This window comes from Malaclemys terrapin, chromosome 1, assembly GCF_027887155.1.
Source record: "Malaclemys terrapin pileata isolate rMalTer1 chromosome 1, rMalTer1.hap1, whole genome shotgun sequence".
NCBI classification, from domain to species: domain Eukaryota; kingdom Metazoa; phylum Chordata; order Testudines; family Emydidae; genus Malaclemys; species Malaclemys terrapin.
This window is the reverse complement of record NC_071505.1, coordinates 4,671,815-4,688,300: the sequence shown is the minus strand read 5'-3', so window position 1 is coordinate 4,688,300 and position 16,486 is coordinate 4,671,815. Positions and strand designations below refer to the sequence as shown.

The 16,486-nt window shown below is 68.9% G+C and overlaps 1 protein-coding gene across 1 annotated transcript; it reads left to right on the top strand.

The window, feature by feature from the left end:
• Positions 1-1,200: 1,200 nt before the first annotated feature.
• On the top strand, positions 1,201-15,581 carry LOC128830324 (histone-lysine N-methyltransferase 2D-like). Its single transcript, XM_054016143.1, has 14 exons — positions 1,201-1,290; positions 1,878-1,970; positions 2,689-2,853; positions 3,136-3,234; positions 3,663-3,733; positions 4,593-4,725; positions 4,925-5,051; positions 7,145-7,320; positions 8,749-8,898; positions 9,458-12,595; positions 13,309-13,479; positions 13,967-14,053; positions 14,525-14,616; positions 15,046-15,581. The coding sequence occupies exons 1-14, from the start codon at positions 1,201-1,203 to the stop codon at positions 15,131-15,133; spliced, it is 4,680 nt and encodes a 1,559-aa protein (XP_053872118.1). The 3' UTR covers positions 15,134-15,581.
• Positions 15,582-16,486: the final 905 nt, after the last annotated feature.

Sequence of the window (16,486 nt, the reverse complement as noted above, 5' to 3'; positions counted from 1 at the left end):
CAATGCTCAAACCCCTGAGCTATCCCTCCCCTCAACATTAAGAGGGAACATTAAGAACAGCCCCACTTCATCACAGTGGGGCTGGGTGCCAGGACTCCTGGGTTCTCTGCCCAGCTCTGGGAGGGGAGAGCGGCGGTTAGAGGGGGGTGGGGCTGGGCACCAGGACTCCTGGGTTCTCTGCCCAGCTCTGGGAGGTCACTGGGGCTGGCTGCTGCTATAGAAATCCTGTGTTATTTCTCCCTGAAGGGTCCTTGACGAAATGCCCTGATGGGTGGGGGAGGGGCGGGTTCCCTTCATCCCCTCCCCAGCCATATGGGCCATTCTGCCCTGATGCCAGGAGCTCAGCCAGGGACCCTCGGCAAAAGGCCTGGCGCCAGGGGCAGCAGGCCATGCGCCGGGGGAGGAGCGGCAGAGCTGTGCCAAGCTGCACCCGTCACGCTGGGTCAGTCAGGCCGTTGCAGCGCCCAGCCCCAGAGACGCTCACCAGGCAGCTGGGGCTGGCACCCCCCAGCACCACAGGCTGCCCACTGCGGTGGGGCACCTGGCAGAGCCCTGGGCACGGGAGGGAGCTGCCCCCCCCAGCCCAACCCCCCCAGCAGCTCAGATGTCCCGAACCCGACACCTGCTGCCCATGTATAATTGAGGAGCTGCCAGCAGCCAGGGAGCCGGGCGCTCGACACAGCCACCACCAGGTACGATCCCCCCGGGCACCAGCTGCCCCCAGGCATGGCCCAGAGGCTGGCGTGATGGGCGCAGGGCAGCATGACAGGCACCTGCATCTGCTCAGGGCTGAAGCCTCTCGGCCGCCCCTCGTGAGCATCTGCGGGGCATCACTGCAGGCTGGGGGCACAGGCACTGCCCGCTCAGGGGGCGTCAGCCCACTGCCAGCCCGGGCCAGGCTCCCAGCACCTGCACCCTGCGGGGCCCTCCCTGGGTTGGTCCGGCCTCCCCCCAAGCTACCCGTCTGTGGGCCCGGTGTGGGCTGCCCAGCTACCGCCAGGCTTTGAGCCCCCGGGGGCCACGGTGCCAGGGGGACCCCATCACTGGGATCAAACCAGCAGCGCCAGACATGGGGGGGAGTCCTGGGGCCCGATGCCAGGGAGCTGTGGGGGTGCCCTGCGGCAGGTGCCATGGGGGGGGGGCAGGGTCCTGGCTGATCACCACCTCCCCCGCAGGCCGGCTGACCACCAGCTGCCCGAGATGGACCCAGTGCCCCAGGGGGCCCCAAGCCTACAGGAGCTGCGTGGCCTCCACCCGCGGGGGGCCCAGAGGCCAGGGGCCACACGCCAGGTGAGACCGGCCCCGCACAGCTGCTCCGTCTCTCAGCGCCCATCACTGCCACATCTGGGCAGCTGCCACATGGGGGCTGGTCTCCCCCTCGCCCCCATGGGCCGGACTGGCTCCCGGAGCTGGGCCCCGCAGCCCCATTGCCAGCCCCCTGCCCCAGCTCTGCCAGTGCCCTTCACTCCTGACCCACAGCCCTCTGCGAGCCCAGCCCTGGGCTTCCCTCCCCGAGCTCTGCCAGTGCCCCTCACTCCCGACCTGCAGCCCCCTGCGAGCCCAGCCCTGGGCTCCCCACCCCCAGCTCTGCCAGTGCCCCTCACTCCCGACCTGCAGCCCCCTGCGAGCCCAGCCCTGGGCTTCCCTCCCCCAGCTCTGCCAGTGCCCCTCACTCCCGACCTGCAGCCCCCTGCTACCCCAGCCCTGGGTTCCCCACTCAGTCCCCCTGGGGCTGACCTTGCCTGCCAGTGCCCAGTTTGCATGTTGCCGTGATGCCCCCTCCCGGGGCCCCCGCTGTGCTCTCCTGCAGCAGATGCTGGGGAGCAGACGGCTGCTGCTGGCACAGTCCCCACCCCTCTGAGTCCTTCTCCCCCCAGGGCTGTGGGGCTGGGCCCCAGGGCAGCTTCTGCACTGAGATGCTGCTGGAGACGCTGGTGGTGGCAGGATGGCGGCATCACTTACGGGCACAGGTGAGCTGGGCCGGGGTGGGGCTGGGGCAGACCCTGTGGAGTGGGGCAGGGATCTAGGCAGGGCTGTGACCCATGGAGCAGCCAGACCCCAGGGAAGGGGGCAGCCCCTGGCTCTCTAGTGTCCCCCTGTGGCAGCGCCTGTCACCACGTGGCCTGTCCAGGTCCTAGCCAGCGCCCGCCCCACCAGTGGCTGGGAGGAAATGCCCCCATCACAGGGCCCGCCCTGTGTGGCAGAGGGGCTGAGCGCTGGGCTCCCGTGGCTCTGGGGGTCCAGCCACGTTCGCCCCCTGGCTGCCGCCCTGCGCTCGCTCGGTGGCGCTCAGAGTTGAGCTGTAGCATCTCTTCCCCCCACCCCCGCCTCATCTACATCCTGCCCCCTACCATCTGCCCCCTATGCTCCCCCCTCCGGCTTGGCTCCCCGGCTCCGCAGCGTCTCCCCACCCATCTGCCCTCTGCAGACACCCCACGGGCATCTGCAGCTGATGGGGGCCTTGGATCCAGGCTGACATGACCCCTTGGCCTCATCTCCCCAGGGGCCCCACATCTCCCCCACCCACGACAGCCCGACTCGGCACAGGGGCAAGGGGGAACTACCGTTGATGTGACCCAGGGCAGAGCCCGTTGCCCACCATGCTGGGATAACAGCCCACTACTGTGCCAGCGAGCCAGAGGGAGGGGGGCCTTTGACTTCAGCCTTGTCCCTTATGGCCCCCCCCAGCTTTACTGGGACTTCCAGCTGCTGGACTCCGATGGCGACGGCCGCCTGCCCGCCCGCGACGCGGAGCTGCTGCTCCGGGAGGTGCCAGGAACGAGCGCCAGCGGGCAGGCCTGGCACAGCTTCCTGCGGGAACACAGGCAAGGCCTGGCCTGGCAAGACATAGAGGTACCCAGGGCTGTGGGGAAGGGGGGACTAGTGGGCAGAGCACGGAGGTGGGGGGGCTGGGAGCCAGGACTCCTGGGTTCTATTCTCTGCTCCGCTGCTAGCAGTGAGTCTGCCAGTGCCCCCGCCTGGCCAGGCGTTGAACTGCAATCTGGGGAGGGGCGGCCAAGGGCAGCAATGGAGCCGGGGGGCTGGACTGAGTGCAGGAGCAGGCTGAGGGGGCAGTGGACATAGGGCTGGGTGGGGGCCTGGCACTGACCCCCCCGTCTGTCTCCTCTCCCCAAGGCCTGGCTCTCTGCAGCCCCTCAGCCACACCCAGAGCTGGCCTGGGCCTCCGGGCAGAGACGCCGAGTGGAGCCGGAGACAGGCTGCCCCGGCGGGACGGTAAGGAGCGGGCGCTGCCAGGGGGCCAAGGGAGAGTGCATCGCCAGCGGGTGCCCAGGGCTTCCCCTGGGGCAGTCAGGACCCCCCGCCCCCAAACTGGCATTCAGCCTCACTGGCTGGGCCACTGGGTCATGGGGCCTCATCCCACGGCTGCCAGCCCCTCCACAGCCCTGCGTGGGCTGCCAGCTGCTCTAAGGCAGGGTAGCTGTGGCTCCGGGACCCGTTCACCCTGAGAATGATGCCCAGGGGATACCGGGGATGCCTGGCCTCCAGGCTGAGACCCCATGAACTCACCGCATGCCTGGTCTGCATGAGAGCCAGGACCCAGAGCCAGCTGTGCCATGGGGGGGTTCATCCCTGGAGAGCCCCCTCTGTGCCCCCTCTGTGCCCCCTGCCAGACACTCACCAGTCACCTTCTCTCCCTGCAGGGCGCGGGCACTGAGGACAGCAGCCTTCTGTGGCCCTGGGCAATGCGCCGGCACTGGCAGGTCCTGGATGGGTACGTCTGACCCCTGGCCCCGGCACTGCGGCCCTCCCCTCACCCATGTCTACCAGCACGGTGCCCCCCAGGCCCTGAGCCAGGTACAGCCAGGGGGGCAGCCCAGGGTGGGGGGGAGGGGCATCGCCGACCTGCCCCTGCCCCATGGTAACCCGGGATGTGCCATGGTGGGACATGTCGGGGGGTCCGGGGTGAAGCCCCACCCCCAGCTCCCCATCCCCAGGCACACGAGACGGCCCTGCGCTGCCTGCAGGAAGCCGGGCCCCCGGACACCAGCACCTTCTCGGCCCCGGAGCCCCTGGCACCAAGCCAGGGCCCAGGGGAACCCACAATGGCGTGGGAGCCAGGCCAGACGGGCACGATCCAGGCCAGGGGGGAGGAAGCCAGGCTGGATAGGCCCGATCCAGGGCAGGGGGCGGGACACGGGGCCAGATGGGCCCGTGGGCCTGACCCCGGGCAGGGCGTCTGTGGGGCACTGGCCCCACAGGAGGCCACGCTCTGCTCTGGGGGTGCCCCGGTGCCCTGGTCGACTGTGGGTCTGTTCTTTCAGTAGCAACCTAGAGGCTTCTCTGCGTCTTCTCCAGCCCCATGGCCGGGCGGGGTGGGTCCAGTCCCACGCCTCCTTCCAGGCAGCAGTCACAGTGCTGGGGGGCACCCCCACAGGGAGGGGGAAGCAGTCGTGCAGAGCTCCAGAGCTGCCTTTCACTGGGGGAGACTCCTGGCCCTGCTGTATCGCCCCCTCTTCTCCGGCTGGCGCTCTCACTGCCCCCCAGGCCCCATGGCACTGCTGCACCCCAGCGCTCCCTGCGGGACCAGGCCGGGCGGGACAGAGCACCTCACCTGGCCCCTCCTTGGACAGGATCTGGGACTCGGAGCCCGTCCCGGTGGCGTTGTGGCAGGAGGCGCTGGCCGGGCCCAGGCTGGTGGCGGGGCAGCGAGCAGTGCCCAGCTGGACGGGCGCGGCAGAGGCTCTGTGGAGTGGAGCTGCACAGGTAGGAGCCGGGCGGGGGTCCAGCCACAGCCTGAAGATCTGCCCCCCCCACCCCCCTGTGACTGCCCTGGGCCCTGTCTTGCTGTCAGAGGCTCTCCTGGGTCCAGGTGGGGCCCCCCTTGCTGCTCTGCCTGGCACCGTGATCTGGGCAGGGCAGCCCCACTGGGCCCGCTCTACCCCCTCTTGTCTTCCCATGGCAGGCACGCCTGGCTGGCCTGCAGCCACCTGCAGCCCAAGCCTGTCCGCGCCAGCCCCTGCTCTGCTGTGCCCTGGAGGAGGTGGCCGCTGCGGGGGGGCCCCTGGGCGAGGCGGCCAGGCAGGCAGCAGGTACGTCGGGGAGGGGGCTGTGCTGGTCTCAGCGCCGGGAGCGGCTCATCGACTCAGGCTCTGCCCGGCACCCTCTGCTGGCCGGGAGCTGTGCGGGTAAAAGCTCTACTACTGCCGGTGCCGCGAGGGATCCCCGGAGCTGGGGCGGAAGGGTGTGCCCAGGACCATCCTTAGGCATACGGCTACCTAGGGCACCTGAAAATTTGGGACACCCCTGGGTCTTAGTGTCCACCCGCCGCCTCTTCCTATCCCTGTTCTGACCCTTCCTGCAGCTCCCACAGCTGCAGCCTGGGGATGTTCCTCCGGAGGGATCTAGTAACTGAAAAGTGCAAAAGCCTCCGGCCACCAGAACTGTTAACGAGCCGGTCAAGGGGTAATGGAGCCGTTTCACAGGCATCTGCCAACCCCCAGGGATCCACTGTCAGTTTCTGAACTGACTGACAAAACCAGTTGTGCGTCACTGTCACATTTCCTCCGAACATGTCAGTCTACAGGACCTTCGTGTAAAATTTGCTCTAAAAATATTTCAATCGTGAGTTGGTGAAGGTGATAAAACCACGTCTCTAAAAAATCCTTGAAGAGAGAGAGCCCTTAATGGGACAACACCCCTTTCCTGCCAGACGAGTCTCCCTTTCTGTACTTCTGACTAGCCGATGAACTAGTTTTAAGCGAACCCTCCAGCACAATCAGTACCTGGTAGGATAGCAAATCCTCAGTTACGCCTACAATCTTTGGAAACATCTTTTTGAAAGTTGGTGAAATGTCATAAACATGTCTCTTGTTATGGAGATCACACAGTAAATTAGTGTTCACTTTTTCTAAAGGCAATGAACATTGTGCTGAACGCACGAAACCTCTGTGACTGGTTGATTTAAAAGAATGTCTTTGGTTCCGTGAGTTAAATATGCAGTAATCTGGCCGGATTACTGTCTGAAGGCCTATGCGCACGTTTCAAATATAAAATCGGCTCAGAAATACTGATTGAGAAAATGTAAAACAGAGAAGAGCTGCATCAGGTATTCCAGAATAGTTAATGTTGTATTCAGGACAGCTGACTCGCCCTTAACACAAAGTTTTTGCAGATAAATCTCTGACAAACTTCAGGGCAGATGAAAAAACCCAGGACTGACATTTTTTATTCCCAAGTTTAGTGCTTTTAATTCGCTACTTTCCGCATGTCCAGTCTTCACCTTCTGGCATGCAGTGGAAAACAGGCCCCATTTTCTTTAGAAAGAAATTGCAAAAGAGTGGGGGTTTTCAAATGTCATTTGCTTCATTTGGGTTCAGGGATTTGGCTGGAAGGGGGTGAGCAGGGTGGAGGAGGGAGACAGTGGGGAGAGGGCGTGGCCTGGGTGGAGTAGGGGCGGGGCCTGGGTGGATTATGGGCGGGGCCACAGGCAGAAGAGGTGAGCTGGGGCGCTGGCCTCCCCAAGTGGCAGCTTCACCCCCTACCCATGACCGCGGGTCAGAGCGGGTCGGCTCCCACACACCCAGCACGCACTGCAGTGTCCTTAGGCAGGATGCGCCGGCGCGGTGCATTGTGCGTGAGGCAGAGGGTCCAGGGGGCTCTGTGGGGAATGGTGACTCTGGGCTGCGAGCCAGGGCTGCTGTGGGGCACAGGGGCACCAGTCTAATAATCCAGCGTAGGGCCCCCTAAAGCCTAAGGAAAGGTCCTGGGTGTGCCCAGGACTGTGAGCAGCCCTGTGCCAGCAAGTGTGTGCGAACGCCGCAGCAGGTGCCAGGCCAGTGCCCCGGGGATGGGCCGTGGCAGACCCAGAAGAGGCCGGGATGTCCCTGTCCGGTCAGCGCAGCCCCCGGAGGCGACAATGCGTGTGGGTCGTCCTGAGCCAGTGCAGCCGGTGGGTACAGGCAGGAACGCAGCAGCATGGCACCGTCCTTCCGGGCCACTGGCTGCAGCCCGTTCAGTTTCCCGCCCCTGCCGGGGGCTTCGAACTACGCTCCCAACCCACTTCCAGTTCCAGCCCCTGGAGCCCCAACACGCCAGCCCCCCCGTGTGTTCTCCTAGCTCCGGTTCGCGCCCAGGCCCGGCTCTCGCCCTCTCCTCTGCAGGTGACTCTGCTCTTCCCCTGCAGGAGGCTTTGGGGCCCTTCCTGCCCCCCCGCGGGAAACCGGCCCCCGCAGATGGCGGCTGGAGGCGAGCGGGCAGGCGGAGGCCACGTGGCAGGACAGCGCTGGTGCCAGCCTGTGGGAGTTAAAGCACACACAGGAGGCTGAGCTGAGTGACGCCATCGAGGGGCTGATGGGCACGGTGAGCGGGCGCGGCCGAGGGAGGGGCTGGGGGCACGGCTGGGGCTGGGGGGGCACAGGGAGCGGGCACACTGGTGTGGGGCACGGCCCAGGGAGGTGGTGGCCCCAGGGAAGTAGCGATGTCTGGTGCCAGGGTGGCTGCAGGCCTGTGACCCGGGTTGCACCAGCGCCTCCTGGTTCTTGCTCCATCCTCAGGTGTGAGCCCGGCCCAGCTCCCTGGGCCGGCCTGGCACTGAGGAACTGCCTTGGTGCCAGGCTCTGCCACTTGAGCCGCTGGGCCGTTGGTCTGGCTGCGCGGCTGGATGTGGTGTGGCCCGTGGGGGGCAGGACCAGCACCTTGCACGGCCACGGGGCTCCGGGCAGTGTGTGCTGGGCACCTCACAGCCACGTGCTGTGCCAGGGGGTCCTGGGCACAGTGCGGTGCCATGCGGGGGGGCTGGGCACAGTGCGGTGCCATGGGGCAGGCTGGGCACAGTGCCATGCCATGGGGGGGCTGGGATGGTCGCAGAGCCACGGGGTGGGGGGTGGGAGCTGCTGTGGGGAAGATCCAGTGGCCGTGCCAGGCAGGGGGCGTTGGGCCATGCCTGGCCTGCGGAGCCGCTGGTGGATCACGCTGCCCCTGTGCCATGGCCCCGCATGCCCAGAGAAGGGGGACAGATCTGGTGGCGCCAGGCGCCGGCTGGTAGTGACAGAGGGATCCCCGTGGGGCCGGCGTGCTCTGGGACTTCCTTCCCCGGAGCCAGGGCTGGGGCATGGGCTGGTTCACTGGCCCCCCCACTTGGCTGTCCCCTAGCCCCACGAGTAGAGCCCCTCAGCAGCTAATGGGGGGCAGCGAGGCCATGGGGGGGGGGAATGCCCAGATGAACCTGCACAGTTATACCCGCTGTGGGCACCGTGCCCTCTCGGGTCGGCAGCCTGGCAGTGCTGGCAATGGGCAGCCCAGGTGTGGACCCTGCCTCATTCGGGGGGGGTGCGAGCCCCCAGAGAGCAGCCCCCCGTCGGCTCAGGGGGACAAGACACCCCCCCCCCGATCACCTGACTGTTCGGTCCCAAGAGCCTCGGCAATGAGGGTCCATCACTCCGGGGGCAATCGGGGGGTAGGGGGGGACATGCTGCCAAGGGAGACGAGGTGGGGGTTGGGTTTTACAGCACGGATGAAGCTGGGGCTAGAAGGGCCCAGGCCCCCAGCTCACCCACCCCCCACTGTCCAGCTCCGTTAGTGGGACCCAGCCATCGGCTCTCAGCTGGGACTCCCCCCAGCCCCTGTCTCCAAGCATCGGGTCCCTCAGGGCTGGAGGGGGCGATGGAGCCCTTGCCTCCCCGAGCAGCTCGGTGTCTAATGACTGTCCCTGCCCCTCCTGCCGGTCCATACAGCAGCGATATGGCCCCCGTGACCGGCTCCCTCACTACCCATTTCCTTTCATCACAGGCTGCGTCCTCCATCCCGATAGGCCCCGAACCAGCGGCGTCGCGGCCCAGCTCCCGCTGGACTCAAGGCGTGAGCCACGAGGGGCACCCCTGGCACTCAGCGGGCAAAGGGGTGGCAGGCCGGGGTGGCGCCGGAGCCAGCTGTGTGCAGGTGAATGGGACGCGTTCCAGCCTCATTCCCAGGGTGCCGTGGGGCGGGCGGGGGGGGGTCGCCCGCAGCAGAGCCAGCGGCCATGTCCCGGCCTGGCATGATGCCCACGCAGGGTGACCCAGCTGGTTTCGGGCAGGCGGCTCGGGACAGCACCCGTGTGACCAGGGCAACACGCCAGCCCAGGGAGCAGAACTCAGGCTCCTGTCGGCCCCGACCACCGGCTCCGCCCTGGGACACAGGACCCAGCGCCTGCCTGGCTCCCATCCAGCTCGCATGGGCGCCCCTGCTCCGGCCTGCACCCCGTGTCCTGGCTAGGTACCATCAGGGCAGGCACTAGGGGGCGCTGTGTCCAGCCTAGCCCCCACCCACCGGCTGCCCTCCCGTTCCTGAACCTCCCCCACATGCTGCTCTGGGGCAGGGCTCCCCATGGCTCTGGGGAGACCCCCCAAGAGACCCCCCCCCAGGCAGGGCAGTGGGTTTATCACCGGGCCTTGGGGGGGGTCTCCTGGGGTTCAGGGTCCATACAGGGTCTATAATGCCCGGCTGTGTCTCATCTAAGCCCCAGGAGACGCCGTGCAGCGAGCCGGGGGCCCTTCCCGCCTGGGAGCTGCCGCAGAGGGAAACGGGGGCCCTGCAGCCCCATGAGCGGAGTCGGCTGGAGGCCCCGGGACCCCCCCAGAGGGGACAGCGGCTCATCCCGGCCCAGAACGAGCTGCACACGCTTCAGCCGCAGGAAGCGCCACAGACGGCGCCAGGGGCCCAGGAACGGGGAGAGCCGGAAACACGGCAGCTGCGGGGGTCTCCGCCGACGGCCCTGCGGGGGCTACAGAGGGAGCCCGAGGCCCTCGAGTCCCAGGACCAGGGGCCCCAGGGGCACCCACACGGGGAGCAGGGGCCCCGTCAGGCCCAGGGGACCCCACAAGGGGACCCAGCAGCTCTTGAGCCCCCCGAACAAAGGGAGCCACTGGTCTTTCAGCCCAGGCAGCTGGTGGGGCTGGACCCCCCTGAGTCCCCACACAGGCAGCTGGAGACCCGGCAGGCCCCAGGGAGGCTGCAAAGGGAGCTGGAGGCTCCTGAGTCCCTGGGGGTCCCTCAGCCCCAGGGGGTTCTGCTGAGGGAGCCTCAAGGACAGCAGGTGCCGCGGGCCCGTCGGCTCCGGGGGGCTCCGCAGTCAGAACTTAGCGCTCCACAGGGATGGAGGGAGGCGCAGGCCAGTCAGCTCCACCGGGAGCCCCAGGCCCCTGCACCCCAAGAAGTGAGGGGCCCCCCAGATCCCCTTCAGCCTCAGGGATCTCTGCAGAGGGAGCAAGGAAGGGCCCAGGAAGGGAGGGAGACAGCGGGCCCCGTGCACCAGGGCCTGAGGGTGGCAGAGCCCCTTCTACCCTGGGACACTCCCCAGAGCGAGCCAGAGCCGTGGGGGACCCAGGGGGTTCAGCTGATGGAGCCCTCAGGAGCCCCTCGGCCCCTGGGAGCTGTGCTAAGGGACCCCCCCGGGGATCATACCCAGGGACCGAGGGAGCTGAAACCAGCCCCGCTGCTGGGGCCAGGGAGCGTCCAGACCCTGGGGACGCTGCACAGGGAGGAGCTGCCGGCCCCTCAACTCCAGCCAACGCTGCCGGGGGAGGCCCCCCAGCTCAAGCTGGGGCCACTCCAGCCTCAGGGGCGCCTGCAGGGGGACCCCGAAGTGATCCGGCCCCGGGAGCTGGGCAGGCCACAGGTCCCACAGCTCCATGAAACGCCACTGGGGCCACTCCAGCCCCGGGAAAGTCGACTGCTCCAGGAGCTGAAGGGACAAGAGGCTCCCCAGGTCCCTGAGCTCAAGGGATGGGGACCAGGGGCCTGTCAGCCCCGGGGAGCGCTGCTGACAGAGACTCTTGGGCCCCGGGAACTTGGCGGTCCCCAGGTTCCTCTGCCCCAGGCACTGATAGGACCAGAGGCAGCCCAGCCTTGGGGAGCTCCGCTGGATCCCCGGGAGCCAGAGACTGAGGAGCCCCGGGGGTCCCCACAGGGGGAGCCGGAGTGTGAGGAGCCCCGCGTGTCCCGGCAGCGGGAGCCAGAGTGTGAGGGGCCCCGGGTGTCCCCACAGCGGGAGCCGGAGCGTGAGGAGCCCCGGGGGTCCCCGCAGGGGGAGCCGGAGTGTGAGGGGCCCCGGGTGTCCCGGCAGCGGGAGCCGGAGTGTGAGGGGCCCCGGGGGTCCCCGCAGGGGGAGCCGGAGTGTGAGGGGCCCCGGGTGTCCCCACAGCGGGAGCTGGAGCGTGAGGAGCCCCGGGGGTCCCCGCAGGGGGAGCCAGAGCGTGAGGAGCCCCAGATGTCCCCGCAGGGGGAGCCGGAGTGTGAGGAGCCCTGGGGGTCCCCGCAGGGGGAGCCGGAGTGTGAGGGGACCCGGGGGTCCCTGCAGGGGGAGCCGGAGACCGAGGAGCCCCGGATGTCCCCACAGCGGGAGCCGGAGACCGAGGAGCCCCGGGTGTCCCTGCAGCGGGAGCCAGAGTGTGAGGAGCCCCGGGTGTCCCCGCAGTGGGAGCCAGAGGGTGAGGAGCCCCACGTGTCCCCGCAGCGGGAGCCGGAGACCAAGGAGCCCCGGGGGTCCCTGCAGCAGGAGCCGGAGTGTGAGGAGCCCCGGGGGTCCCCGCAGCGGGAGCCGGAGACCAAGGAGCCCCGGGTATCCCTGCAGCGGGAGCCGGAGTGTGAGGAGCCCCAGGTGTCCCTGCAGTGGGAGCCGGAGACCAAGGAGCCCCGGGGGTCCCTGCAGCAGGAACTGGAGTGTGAGGAGCCCCGGGTGTCCCTGCAGCGGAAGCTGGACCATGAGGGGCCGCAGGGGGCCCCGCAGCAGGAGCCAGAGACCGAGGGGCCCCGGGGGTCCCAGCAGCGGGAGCCAGAGACTGAGGGGCCCCGGGGGTCCCCGCAGCGGGAGTCGGAGACTGAGGGGCCCTGGGGGTCCCTGCAGCAGAAGTCGGAGACTGAGGGGCCCCGGAGGTCCCCGCAGCGGGAGCCAGAGACCGAGGGGCCCCGGGGGTCCCAGCAGCGGGAGCCAGAGACTGAGGGGCCCCGGGGGTCCCAGCAGCAGGAGCCGGAGGGTGAGGAGCCCCGGGGGTCCCGGCAGCGGGTGCTGGAGCCCCTGGAACGAAGGGAGCTGGCGGCCCAGGGGGCGAGAGGGCCAGTGACGCTCCAGCTCAGGGACACCCCGCGGAGGGCTCCAGCAGCCCTGCTGCCCTGTGGGGTGCTGCCGAGGGATCCGGGAGCCGCGGAGCCCGTGGAGATGAAGGAGCCGGAGGTTGCTGAGCCGCTGGAGGAACTGGAGGCAGCGGAGCCCCAGGGCCCTGCCCCGATGGCGCTGGAGCCCTGGCGGGGCCAGGGGACGCTGCAGAGGGAGCCTGCGGATTGTGGGCCCCAGGAGCTGCAGGCCCAGCGAGCCCGGCACGGGAACCAGGGGGTGTTTCAGCCGCAGGAACCTGTGCAGTGGGGCGGGGAGGCGCTGCCAGCCCAGGGTGCTGCCCAGCGGGGGCCACAGGCCCGTCAGCTCCTGGAGCCAGCGGAAGCCACTGGGCCTTCCCCACCCAGCCCCGGGCGTCCTGGCCAGAGCCCCAGGGATACCCCAGCGTGGGACCAGGCAGCCCTCGGCGCTGGAGGCTGTGGGGCGAGCCCCGGCTGGGGGGTCCAGCACGGCGAGTGTGGAGGAGAAGCCATGGGGCATTGCTGGGTAAGGAGGGGTAGCAGGGAGGGCAGCCCGGGGGCAGGGGATGGAGGCGGGGCCCATGGTGGGGAGGGGGTGTGGCCTTTGCCATGGGCTGGGGGGCCCCCATGCCAGGCAGGAGAGGGGGTTGGTGGCTGGGGTGGGAAACCTGCTCAGGGATCTGGTGATCCCCACAGCGCCGCAGCCCTGCCCCCCATGCCTGGAGCCCCCCGACCTGAGGGGAGCAGACTGGGGCACCGAGTGCCGGGAGCCTGCCCTGGAGACAAGAGGGGTATGCAGCTGCCCCCCACCAGAGCGGGCACTGCCAGTTGGGGAGCGAACAGTGCTGCTTCTCACCCCTGGGAGCGGGGGTGTCCCAGCTCAGAGCGGACAGGGCCCAGGTGCCACCCCCCAGATGACCCTGGCATGGGCCTGTCCTATGCCCACTAACCGCATCCCAGCCCCGTAGAGTCACAGCTGGACCATGGCTTGGTGCCAGCCAGAATGCCCATCTTCCCTGGCCCGGGCACTGTGGGGTTAGTGTGGTGCCTGTCACGGTGCCGGCTGCACAGACTCATGGGCAGGATGGGGCCCTGGGGGGGGTGCGGCCTGGGAAGCCCTGGGGATTGGGGGTTGGGCCGCGCTCAGGGGTCACCCGTGGGGGGAGAGGCACATGGTGGGGGTGTCTCGCACAGCTGGCCAGGCCCCCTGCCTCCCTAACACCTCCGGTGCCATTGCAGCCCAGCCTGCCCGCCCCGTGGGGCCAGCTGCGGGGCAGCCCCCTGCGCCGGGAGAAGGCCTTTATCCGCCCCTCCAGGAGGGAGCAGCAGGAGGCCGTGTGCAGGCTGGCGGAGCTGCAGCTGGAGGGGGGGCGCAGGCACCGGCGCGACAAGGAGCGGCAGCTGCTGCGGGTGAGGTGGGGGGGCTGGGCCCTGCTGGTGGGGGGCAGGGGGTGTCCTGCCCAGGGTACCCCCTGGGGGTGAGGCTGGGGTGTATCACTCCATTCTGGGCCCGGCCCCTGCGGCGTGGGGGTCAGAGAGCCCAGCTGCCCCCTGGCACTGCCCTGGGGGTGGGACGGGATCCTCGAGGCACAGACTGGGCCAGGCAGGGGTGTGACTCTGCGGCAGGCTGGCACCCCACCCGGCGCTGCGCCCTCTGCCCTGGCCTGTCCAGAGCTGGGGGACGGCTGGGTCCCACCCTGGCCTCTGGGCATTCTCCAGCCCCATGGTGGCTCCGGTCCCCTGCCAGGCCCCAGGAGCGCCCCAGGCTGCGCTGTGCGCCTGGAGAAGGGGACACACCTCACCCAGCAGGGTGGGCCCTCACCACGTGCCCCCAGCGCAGCCCCTCTCCGGTCTCTCTCGGGCTCGGGTTCAAGCCGCCTCCCCCTTCTCCCCCCAGTTCCAGGAGCGACTGTCCATCACCAGGCACCGGTCAGTGGAGACTCTTCCGGGGAGACCCCAGCCCCCTGTGGAGCCTCAGCTGCAGGCAAGGGCCCGTCTGCTGCCCAAGGGGGGTCCCGCCCGGCATGGGGCCGGGGGGAGGTGCTCAGCAGGGGGTGGGCGGAGGGATCCAACCCAGCATGGGGGGCAGGGGAAGGCAGTTGCCCAAGGGGATGATGGGGGGTGGGAGCAGTAGGAGGCTGTTGCCCCTGGGGTGGGATCCAGCCCGGCATGGGGGGCAGGGGACAGGGCACAGATGCACCAGCAGAGTTGGCACCTCCCTAGGTGGGGCAGGGGCTGCTGGGACGGGGCAGGGCGCTGCCTGGGGCTCACGGAGGTGGCCTGCCCCCCTGCCCCGCACTCTCTGGGGCTCTGCTCCCCCACGCTTGAGGCCCTTGGCCGGCCGGAGAAGTGCCCCCACAGGCGGCTGGCGGTGCCTGGGGGGCAGGCTGGGCGGGGCAGGAGCCCGGGGCCAGCCCGGGCAGCGTTGGCTCAGCATGGCCGGTTCCCCTGGCAGGAGGCCCGGGCGCAGCAGAGGGAGGCGCTGAAGCACCACCTGGAGCAGGTGAAGCGGGAGCGGACGCACGGCCTGCAGGCCAGGCGCCACAGGCAGGTGTCCGTGGGGAGCGGCGCGGCTGGGGGGGCCGGCCGGGGGGGGCCAGAGGAGCAGTCCTGCAGCGCAGGGCCGGGGAGCCAGCTGCCGGGGGTGCCCTGGTGTCTTGGCTCTCGCTCCAGCCCACTGGCTGCTCCGAGGCAGGGCTGGGGGTCCCTGCCCCGCCCCGGCATCTCAGCCTGGGGGTAGGGGGAGCATGGGGAGGGGGTCGGGACCCCCAGCTCTGGCCTGGGCCATCCCACTCCCGTGCTGGCCGTCCTGCCCGCTTCCCCCCAGGCTCATTCTGGCCCCAGGGTGGCCCAGACTGTCCGACCACAACCCCCCATTAAACTGCTCCCCCAGGGCTGGCTGCCCCTCCCCCATGCTGGCCCAAGCTCGGGCCAGGCTCTCCGGCCCCACACTGACCCACGCTGGTCTCTCTGCAGGAACACGCTGAGTTTCCAGGAGCTCTTGGAGCCGCTGGTGGCGCCGGGTGAGGACAGCAGCGACCTGAGCCGGGCTGGGCAGGCCTGAGCGGGGGTGGGCACCCGGAAACAGGCAGCCCCCTCCCCTCACTCCCAGCCGGGCATTGGCCAGGGGGCCACCAGCGCGCAGCCTGGGATGAAGTGGGGGATTTGCATAGTGTGTTGTATGAATAGTGTGTGCCTCAGTTTCCCCAGTGTGCGGCACCATTACCGAGGTGGTGGGACTCAGGACAGAAATTCTGTAACTTAGCAGCTGACAGCTGGGGCAAGAAGCCAGCTGGCCCAGCGGTGCCCAGGTGACTGGTTTTGCCGGAAAGACAACAGAGGACGGAGGAGGGGAAACTGGGCATGACTGGGGCGGGGGGCAGACTGTTGGCTGCAGGACACTCCGGGTTTGGGACTCGGGGAGAGCCCAGGCCTCTGGTCCTCCCCAAGATGGACTTTGCTGTAACTTCCTGCTTTCTGTGCTAACAAGCTCTGTTCTACGCTGTGTTCCCAACCACTAATAAACCTCCTGTGTCCCACGCTGGCTGGGCGTCAGTGCTGGCTGTGGAGGGGGGGTGCAGGGCCCCGTTGGGGGCGGGTGAGGCTGCCCCAGGAGTCCTCACTGTGGGGAGCATGGACGGGGGGCTGAATGCTCCGAGGTCAGACCCAGGAAGCACTGTAGCCAAGGGGGCTTGCCCTGGTGAGCGCGCGCCCTGAGGGGTGTCACACTGCCCCAGGGTCCCGTCGGGGCCCCCCGAGAGCAGTGCCAGAGCTCCGAGCCTGGGGAGTCCAGGGAGCCAGAAACACCCCCCAGCGCCCGCTGCAGGCCCCAGGGCCAAGCCCCACAGCTGCTGCCCAGCCCCTCCGGGTGTTGACTGAGGTGGGGCAGACCACACGGCCGGGTGTGTGCAGGGCTGGCCCATCCTTCCCTAGTAACCCCCCGGCTTGGTGCTGTGGGGCTGGCGAGCCCGGACCATGGGGGGCGCTGTGGGGCTGGGGCACAGGGAAGGGGCCATTCCCAGGGGCTGGAGAGAGGGCTCAGGGGTGCTGTGGGGCTCAGGCCCCCTTCCCTCCATGTTCGCTCTCGGAAGGGTCCCCACCAAGAGGGCGAGGGGCTGCAGGTGAGGACAGTGGGCAGAGCCCCAGTGGATGGTGGCACTGGCTGGGCAGTGGAGCCCCCCGGCACTGCGGGGGGCCCTGGAGAGGACCCCGCAGGGCTATGCAATGGCTCTGCCCACGTGCAGCCCAGCCTGGCACGGCCTACAATAAAGTCACCCACTGTCCACCTGCCCCCAGCCCTGGGGCTGTTACCATGAAGGACGCACTGGGCCCTGCTGGCCACCTGTGCCCACCCTGGTGCCCAGCCTGCCCCTCGCCAGGTGCCACTCCCAGAGCCCCGACCCTGCTCCGAGGGGGC

What these genes read in the sequence shown, in the direction of transcription:
- LOC128830324 (XM_054016143.1), top strand. Translation starts at nt 1,201, where the DNA reads ATGGACCCAGTGCCCCAGGGGGCCCCAAGCCTACAGGAGCTGCGTGGC. An exon ending in CAGGCTGCCCCGGCGGGACG is followed by an intron (nt 3,235 to 3,662) that starts GTAAGGAGCGGG and finishes CTCTCCCTGCAG; the next exon opens with GGCGCGGGCACTGAGGACAG. An exon ending in CTGCAGGCCAGGCGCCACAG is followed by an intron (nt 14,617 to 15,045) that starts GCAGGTGTCCGT and finishes GTCTCTCTGCAG; the next exon opens with GAACACGCTGAGTTTCCAGG.